This window comes from Microtus pennsylvanicus, chromosome 1 (assembly GCF_037038515.1).
Source record: "Microtus pennsylvanicus isolate mMicPen1 chromosome 1, mMicPen1.hap1, whole genome shotgun sequence".
NCBI lineage: Eukaryota > Metazoa > Chordata > Mammalia > Rodentia > Cricetidae > Microtus > Microtus pennsylvanicus.
Window position 1 is genome coordinate 129,156,282 of NC_134579.1, and position 9,282 is coordinate 129,165,563.

Here is a 9,282-nt window from a genome sequence, read left to right on the forward strand (position 1 = left end):
CCAAGAGAATATGTATCTTTCTTCATTTCTAAGATAGTGTGTGCTCATTGAAGGAGGTGCAGAAGCTGTGGACTGGTCAGCCGTCCTGCTCTCAGAGGAATAGTATTCTTGCAGAACATTTCTTTTTAGGAAACTATATTGCTGTTCTTATGCACACCTATACTGAAAACCCCAGTGTTGCTCATATCTCACCATATGATATATAATAAAGTAATTATACTTGATTGTCAGTAATTGCATTAAATACTAACAAAAAATTTAAAGGTGACCAAACATTATTTTTTGAGGTGCTGGGTATTGAACTAATGCCTCTATCCTGAAAGACAAGCATTCTATACTACCACAGCCCCCACTTCTAAATAACAAATTTTAAATCATGTAATTTTATACTGTTCTAAGATAACACTCTGTTCCTGGGTGACTTGTTAAAAAGAAAATTTGGCTTTGAATTTAAATTTGATACTGTAAAATATTTGTCCTTGCCTTTTGTTACAAACTCTGTTTATTGAGCAGACAGTTTATAATCTGGTCAGGTAGTTCTGTGTATGAGAAACTTCACCAAACTGCTATTTGAAATATACATTAGCACTCACTTAGAATTGTCAAAGCACTATATTATGAAGTTTCTACTACAGAAGTTCCTATATTAGTTTGCTTAAATGATGTACCATATGCAGCAATTAGTTTTTGTGAAAAATAGGACACAAAAAATTTCCCCTACTATTCCACCTCTGAATTGTTAGGTCCTTTAAGATCACTGGTACTAACTCATTTTTAAAAACTAGTGCTGGATTTAGGAGTATTAGTCATGATTCTCTCTTTTTTGCATGATGTCATTTTATTTTTGTTGCATTTTTAGTTTGGTTATTTTTGTAAGGTCTTCAGATCCTTCATGGAATAAAACGTGATAAATGTGCATTTGTGTAACTATATGTTCATGTGCACATGTAAGAATCCTTTATTTTGAAAAATTCCAGTACATGCTGTTACAAAAATTTCTGAGGCCCAAAGTAAGAAATAATAGTATTTTATAGTTTGGGGGTTTGGGGCATTAATTTCTGGTCTTACAAATAGAACACTTATTTTTTAAAACTTTTATTTAAAGAGAGACTTTATTGTAGATTTATAGTGGAAACTAGAAAGAGAGACGGTGTGTGTACTGGGGAGGGGGAGAACACTGAGCAAACTCCTGTGCAGCAGGAGTGGTCTCAGGAAACAGGATAGGTACTCTCTTAAAATTGTTTTCCTCTCTCCCTTCCTCCTTCCCTCTTCCCACCCCCCCTTCCCTTTCTTCCTCATTCTTTCCTTCCTTTCTTTTCCTTCTTTCTGTTCCCTCCCCTCCCTCCCTCTTTCTCTTCCTCTTTCTCTCCCCCTTTCTCTCTCTCTCTCTCTCTCTCTCTCTCTCTTTCTTTCTTTCTTTCTTTCTTTCTTTCTTTCTTTCTTTCTTTTCTTTTCCTTTTTTTTTTTTTTTTTGAGACGGTATCTCTGTGTAGCCCTGGGTGTCCTGGAATTCACTCTGTGGACCAGACTGGCCTTGAACTGAAGAGATCAGCCTGCCTCTGCCCCTCCCTAGTGCTGGGATTATAGGTGTGCACTACTATAACCACCATCTTTCTTAATTACATTATATTCATACTATATCTGGCCAATGTCCAATGATAAAAATATACATGTTCTATGAGTTCTTACATTTGAGTAGCAACAGGAGGCTGAGGTGTGTAAGAACCTTGCTTTTATTAATCCTCTGTATTCGTTTGATCTCATTAATATTCTTATTTCTTCACGTAGTAAGCCTGATACTGGGATTGCAAATGGAGAAGACACAGTGTCTTCTGAGGAGGAAAAGGAAGATGAAGGCACAGGTTTGAATGTGGTGCCTCCAGCGACAGACTCCCTTGCCCCTGGCAGCTGTGGCATGCTTGCTCAAAATGCAAGTAGTCATTTGAACTGTTCAGTGAATGGTTCAAATTCTTACCATAGCAATGAAGAGGATGAAGATGCTGATGATGCTGATGATGTTGATGATGACGACGATGATGATAATTATAATGGAAATGAAAGTGACCACACTATTTCAGCAGATAATTCTGTACCAACAATATACTTCTCTCATACTGTTGAACCTAAAAGGGTGTGTATACTTCTAACTCTGTTGTCATTAAACATCATCTCTGCTGTATTTTAAAGAGAAGATGTTAACAATATTTAAGATTCTTAGTATTGGCAAACGGGAAAAGTATCTTTTCCCCTTACATGACCACTGCACTTCAGTGGAAAAGGGAAAGAGTAGTTAGCTGATGGTGGTCTCACTAACTAAACCTGAATGCAGTGACTGGATCACCTGCCCTTGTTCCAGGGCTCGCTTAAGATTAAACTAAAGATTGAATTTTTAAATTTGGGAATTTGGTTTGCTTTTGGATCTGGAAATGGGTATAAGACTAGTATTTATTAAAAACACACACACACACACACACTTCAGGTTGTTGTTTTATGTGGGCATCAAGTGAGTACTGGTATCCTGAGCAACAAGGAAAAATTTGGGGGAGAAAAATGAAAAACGAGTCTTTTTTTGACAAATTAAATATAGATGTGTAATGATGGGTTTAGAATTTCAGCATTTTGGAACTGAGATTGACTAGAGATCTTGTGATCCATTGTGTCAAACTTTGCTGTAGTATTTGAAGCCTTTGTTTTTCCATACCTAACTGTAGAAGCCCAATATTTAAAATAGTTGAAAGTGGACTAGCTGTGAATGAAGGGTGGGCTACCATCAATCTACCCCCGCCCACCTTTCCTCTGCTCTGTGTACTGTGCTGAGGGCCTGGGATGTGTGTTGTCGAGTATGAAGGCCTGTAAGGCAGAGTTGGTCAGCTGTGAGTCACCTCCCCACTGGTCAGTATGGCAGTCTGCAGTATCTGACATCTTATTGCTTACGTGATATTTCTTAAGCTTTAGTTATCCCTGCCCTATTAGAAAGTGAAATAATTATGTGTATTTTATCTTAATTCATAGCTAAAGGGTCTTTGGAATGTTTTGATTGAAACTGAAGCATTGTTGATCCTCCTCTCCCCGTGCTTTCAGTTTTTCTTAATTCATTAGATAAAGCCAAACACACACTCTTAGAAGGACTGTTACAGAAAGGGTGATATAAATGCCAGACCAGCACAGAAGAGCAGCTTATGGTCTTGAGCACATTTAGCTTTTTTTTAGTCTGATTTGTTTTCTGAAGTTAGCGGTATTTAAGCAGTTCAGACAGTTAAGCGTTATCTGCTGTTGTACTTGTGACTCAGGCTAGCGGCACAAGGATTAAGCCACAAATGCATTTATAAGATGAAGGCAAGAGAGGCGAAGCTTATAATCAGTATGGAATTTAGTTTAAATGTATTTTGCTTTTCATACAGTGAAAGACACTGGAGATAGACTAGGTGCTGAAGGAGATGCAGTGTTGTGATAGGCACTGGAGATAGACTAGGTGCTGAAGGAGATGCAGTGTTGTGATAGACACTGGAGATAGACTAGGTGCTGAAGGAGATGCAGTGGTGGAAATGTGGCACAAGAGTCAGACTTGGTCACATACATAATTTCAGTGCCAAAAAACGTTAGCTGTGTCTCCTGCTGATAACTATATGGTTTATTTGCTTTTTTTCCTGAAAGTTTTGGATTTTATTTTTCTTCGTGAACCAATTTTAGGTTCGAATAAACACTGGGAAAAATACCACCTTAAAATTCAGTGAAAAGAAGGAGGAAGCCAAACGGAAACGAAAGAGCAGTGCTGGCAGCCATGCTACTCATGAGCTGCCTGCCATCAGGAGCCCCGCTGATATTTACAGGTGAGGGATGGCCCTGGGTGCTTTCTTCCTTGTAGTCCTCTTCATGTGTCCCTGGAGAGCTGGAGGCTGGTGTTCCTTGTAGAACTTACCTGCCACAACTGTCATGAGCTTGTCCTGTACTTCACCTGTCAGCGGGGAGCAGCTTGAAATCACCTACCATTTTATGACCCATATTTGCAAACTGGTGAAAATTCCTAATGTTTTGAAGTAAATGTGTATAAAATTTTTGGCAAATCAAGCTGTTTTCACCTGGAACATATTTATAAGTAACATAACTATATTTTATTTGGGCCCAAATTCATCTTTGAAAGTAAATAAGGTACATTTGGTGAAGTGGCAAACTTACTTCTTGACATTTTAGAAGAGACATTTTAGCGAGAAAACTCAATTGGGCTTGGTGAGACATGTGACTCCAGCACTTGGGAAGAGGAGGCTCAGCTATGTGAGACACTATCTCAAATAAATAACCTCAAAAAACAAATCTTAGATTAATTTATAGAAAATCAAGAAATCTTTGTGCAGTTCTTCTCAGTTATGAGCCCTTACAGTGAGATGAGTTTCTGGACTGCTGCAGGGTCTTCGTGGACGTTGTGAATGGAGAATATGTCCCTCGGAAGTCGATCCTGAAGTCGCGCAGCAGAGAGAACAGTGTCTGCAGCGACACGAGCGAGGGCAGTGCTGCTGACGTGGACGACCGGAGGGCTGTGCTGAGGAGCACCAGCTGGGAGGACAGTGCCAGCATTGCAGAAGAACCCCAAGGAAACCACCCCACGAAGCTTTTGTCTTCAGGAGTGTCTGAGGTCTGTGTCTTAGCCTGCAGGCCTAGTCTTTGTGGTTTATTCTAAAAATTCAAAGAGGATCCCATTAATCCCCAGTTTGCGCTTTTTCAGACACATTTTTAAGATAATCTGGAGGCTTCATGCTCATCATGAAGACATGGAGTGTTTAGAAGTTAGTGTTCTGATCTTGCCAGCTCAGCCTCAGATGCTGTGAGGCAGGTGCTTTCTGTATGGTGGGATGAGCTGGAGAACAGTGGGGTGGAGTGAAGCAAAGCAACAGAAAGTCTTAAAGAGACAGTACAGGAAAACTAGCCAGTGGAGGGCTCTGTAGTTCAAGGTGCCTGCTGGAAAACCTGAGTTTGATCTCAGGAACCCACATATGGTAGGAAATAATCAGCTCTTACAAGTTGTCCTCTGACCCAGACAGGTATATCGTGGAACATCACAGTTTCACCAAAAAAAGAAAAAGAAGAAGTTAGGTGTAGGAAGAAGTGAACTACTTGAGCCAAAGTGCCAAAGAGCTGACAGTGGTTTCTAAACTCAGTGATATGTTCTCTTAATTTTCAATACTTGGTAGACAAAACTTTCAGTTTATGCTTAAATTCTTAGCAAGGGAGAGGTTCCAAATATGAGACAGTTTTAAAAAGTGACTCCTGGGTCTTCATTTTTCTTGATATAAAAAGACACATAAGACATCCTGGTGATTTGTGTGTCGATCAGTCTCATTCCGGTTGAACATAGTTGATTTTGATGAGATGATGTTCCACAAACACTCAGCCACAGTGAAAGAGTGTGTGTTTGTGTTTTGGTGACATGTCTGATTTGTGTCATTGGATTGATTATTCTAGAATTTTGAAAGGTGTTCTGAATCACTTTTGTTTTTGTTTTTTTTTTTTTTTTTAGTTTTTACCCATCTCCTTCAAAAAGTGTAGGCAAAGTGTAATAAAGACAGAACTTAAAAACTTACATGAATCAGCCCATAAGTGAAATATCAGCATTGATGAAATGAAGCTTTTGACTGTTAGGCAGCAGAAGCAAGGTAGCTTGGCCAGAAGCCTCGTTTACACCATTGTAGCTTCTGTGTTTACTAGATGTTTGACAGTGGAGAAAATGAAGTGTTTTGGGGGGACTTTATTTGTCATTTGTGTTTTCCAAGACAGAAGAGTGCTTCCCCCCCCCCTTTTTTTTGAGGCAGGGTCTCTCTGTGTAGTGCTGGCTGTCTTGGAACTCTGTAGACCAGACTGATTTCGAACTTAAAGAAATCCGCCTGCCTTTGCCTCCTGAGTGAGGGGATTAAAGACATGAGCTACCACACACAGCTTACATTTGGTTTCCTTATATTTTCACTATTAAAAAGAAATCTGTGTACTTGATAGTATAATTAAGAAAAATAATGTTAAGCTGAGTGGTGGTGGTGCATGCCTTTAATCCCAGGCAGGTGGATCTCCTAGTTTGAGGACAGCCAAGGCTACACAGAGAGACCCTGTCTCAAAAAACAAAAATAGAAAAGAAAAATAATATTGTTTCTCTGAGCAATCAATATTTTGATATTTATTACCCAAAATTATTGTTACTTTAGTTTTAGTTTATAAAAAAAAGTCTTGGTAATAGAGCGTAAAGATTTTTGTGTGCATTTTATTTATATTTAACAGTATACATTTTTGTCTTACAGGCTTTTTCTGGAATTGTAATAGAAAAGGAATTTTCATCGCCCTCCTTAACACCACACTCAGCCATTGCTCATCATGCCCTACCCACTATTCCAGAGCGAAAAGAAGTTCTGTCAGAAGCATTGGAAGAGCCTGCAAAGAGAGTTTCCAAGTTCAAAGCTGCCAGATTGCAGCAGAGAAACTAGAGAGGGCATGGGCTTCATCTTCGGCTTCACTTTAGGACATGCAGCAGATTAGCCCCTGGAGTGGAAAGACATCCTACTTCACTTGGCAACAGTTCTCTTACCTTTATCAGTGACATTTAAAAAGTTAAAGTAAATGTTTGAATACTGTAAAATTCTGCTGCCTTTTTAATTCTCTGAACACTGTCTAATTGGCCTTAGGATGCAGTAGTAGCGTTTCGATTTACTTCTCAAAGAATACTGTCATGCATTGTTTTTGTGTTTTCAACTAAACGCAGGCAGTTTTGTACCAGCTGTGATGTTGTGCTTGCCATATGGGCTGTGTTAAAGAAACTTTTAAATTTTCAAATAGATTCAACAATTATATTACTTGCTTTCACATGTTAAAGGCACTTTAAAAAATCTACATCTCTTGTAGGTTTCACAGCTAGGTGGTTCTTTGAAAAACTTTCTTTGAATGTCATACTGTAATGTTTAAGGCAAGAAGCTACACAAACCCTATGGAAAATTTTGACTAGAAGAATAATATTTTGTACAACTGTTTTTTTTTGACAAGTAAAATTTTTATGAAACTTGGTTTCTAAAATGTTGTGAACTTCCTGGTTTAGAATTGTGTGTAAAACTGTCTTTGATTTGCGTATATGCTATACAGCCACACCACAGATTTTTTGAATTCTTAAAATCCCTCAAGTACCTCCTTTTCCCTGTGCATACAGTCTTTACTGGGATTATCTTTTGGGAGAGAAAAGTTTGTCTAGATGCTTTAAAAAGAATAGTTTTAAAATAAAGATTTTTCTTTAATGTTTTCAATCTTCCTCATAATTTCATTCTTCAAGGCTGCTTTGCTACCAGTAAAAAAAATAAAATATTGTATTTACTTGTAGCCAAACGCCTTAAAGAGACATTCAGTCTCAGGTTGACCATTACAGTGCAAGCGTTGATCATTAGCTTGATGCATGGTAAAATGTAGCTTTTAAAAAGCATTCTGCATTAGTACTAAAATAAGCCATCAACCCCAGTCCACCCCTCTTTCATGGCTAAATATTTAAAGGTTATATATAGCTTCTTTAATGAATTCTTGCTTAAACAAAGTGAAATTATGTCCTAGAAAAGTCGGAGCTGTAACTAGAGCAGTGTCACTGTGGAAGGTTTATGAAATATGTATTTTAATGATAAAGGGGTGATTTAGAACAGGGAACTGAGTTTGAAAGACTTCCTAAAAATATGTTTTTCTAGCCATTGTTGATCATCTGTACACATATTTTGTACTTAAAAATGGCTTTTCCTTCCTGACTAGCCAACTCCCAAGCCAAACCTCACATCGCACCCACCCCCAGGAGCACCGTTTCTCCTCAGCTGCCACCTAAGCAAGGCTTTCTGTGCTAACCTCCAGATGCAAGCCTCCTTGGAGGACTGTTGTGTCTTTCGACATGTAACTTCAAGTGTTCTGTCATTAAATAACGTTCCATGTTCATGAACTTATTTTGAGCCTGTTTTTATGTATTTGTGTTCCTTCTTTTAAATAGGTTCCCCCTATTTAAAATCCTGCCATGGTGGTAGAAGCAAAGAAAAAGTGTCCAACATTGTGTCTTTGTTTTCTGCAGAAGACCCAAATGAAACTGTATCAGTTTCATCAAGTCAGTCTTAAAAAGTTTTAAACTGTAACTTGAAACTATACTTTCATTTGGTTTTTTGAGTTTTTTTTTTTTTAAACAGGGTTTCTTTGTAGCTTTGGAGCCTGCCCTGGAACTAGCTCTTGTAGACCAGGCTGGCCTGGAACTCACAGAGATCCGCCTGCCTCTGCCTCCCGAGTTCTGAGATTAAAGGTGTGAGCCACCACTGCCCGGCTATACTTTCATTTGTATGGCCTTGCTTTTGGGGGGCAGAATCTCACTGTGTCCTCCAGGTTGGGCTTGAACTTGATGTCCTGGTTCAGGGGCTGGGACCATAGGCTTGCATCAGGCTAAGTTCTCTCAGACCTTGGGTACTTTTGCTCTTACACACCTAAACATTACAGGCTTATCTTCTATTCTGTCCCAGCCCTGGAATGAGCTAGAGATCAACAGCTGCTTACCTGTGTTTGCCGTCGAGGCATCAGTGCTTAGCCTATCCAGCTGGCAGAGCTATGCGTGTGTGTACACTAACGGATAACACGCTAATATCTGAGTATGTTAAAACTATACCTTTACACTGAGACTCAATTCTAATCTGAGACCATATGAGTCATTTGATCATTCATATTTGTGACGTCTTTTTCCACCATCAACTAGCCTGGCTCTTATATACACTTGTCTGTGAAGCACACTAGGCAGTTTGAGTAGTGATTGTTTGTACTCCTGGGAGAGACACACTCTGTGCCATTGTGTGCAGTTTCTTATAGCAGGAGTCGGGAAGCCAATGTCCAAACTTCCTTTGATTGGCTCTGTGTGTTCCCTTCCCGCTTTGGTCCCCTTCACTAGGATTGTGTTAACTCTTGGGTTGATTTATTCTTTGTATTTTGCTGTGGCTTCATTCCACATCCTGGCTGGATTAACGATTTATCTGGGAGACATGTAAAAAGTCTGTGTGAGTCAGAGCTGAGTGAGGTATAGCAGAGAAGTGTTACTCTCCTCCCCTCCTCACTGCCTCTTCCTCTTACACTGCCGTGAGTCTGTGAGGAGCGAGTCTCATTGGAACTCCTCTTCCAAATGTAAGCGACCTGTGCTTTCAGTTTCCGGTTCAACCTTCATTTCTTCTGCACAAATAGCAGGTGTGTGTGTGTGTGTCAGGTTTCTCGGTGTTTGGCAAATAAGTCATGGACAGGGACAAACTGAAATGGCTT

General features: G+C 39.3%; 1 protein-coding gene across 4 annotated transcripts in view; it reads left to right on the forward strand.

Annotated features, from left to right (window-relative positions):
• The window catches only part of Uri1 (URI1 prefoldin like chaperone), a 57,025-nt gene extending 49,082 nt beyond the window's left edge, over window positions 1–7,943 (forward strand). For all 4 annotated transcript variants that reach the window (XM_075984239.1, XM_075984271.1, XM_075984250.1 and 1 more), the window contains 4 exons: window positions 1,789–2,131; window positions 3,691–3,830; window positions 4,405–4,630; window positions 6,282–7,943. In XM_075984239.1, the coding sequence (XP_075840354.1) occupies window positions 1,789–2,131; window positions 3,691–3,830; window positions 4,405–4,630; window positions 6,282–6,464 (892 nt within the window). In that variant the 3' untranslated portion in view covers window positions 6,465–7,943. The remainder of the gene's footprint in view (window positions 1–1,788; window positions 2,132–3,690; window positions 3,831–4,404; window positions 4,631–6,281) is intronic.
• Window positions 7,944–9,282: the final 1,339 nt, after the last annotated feature.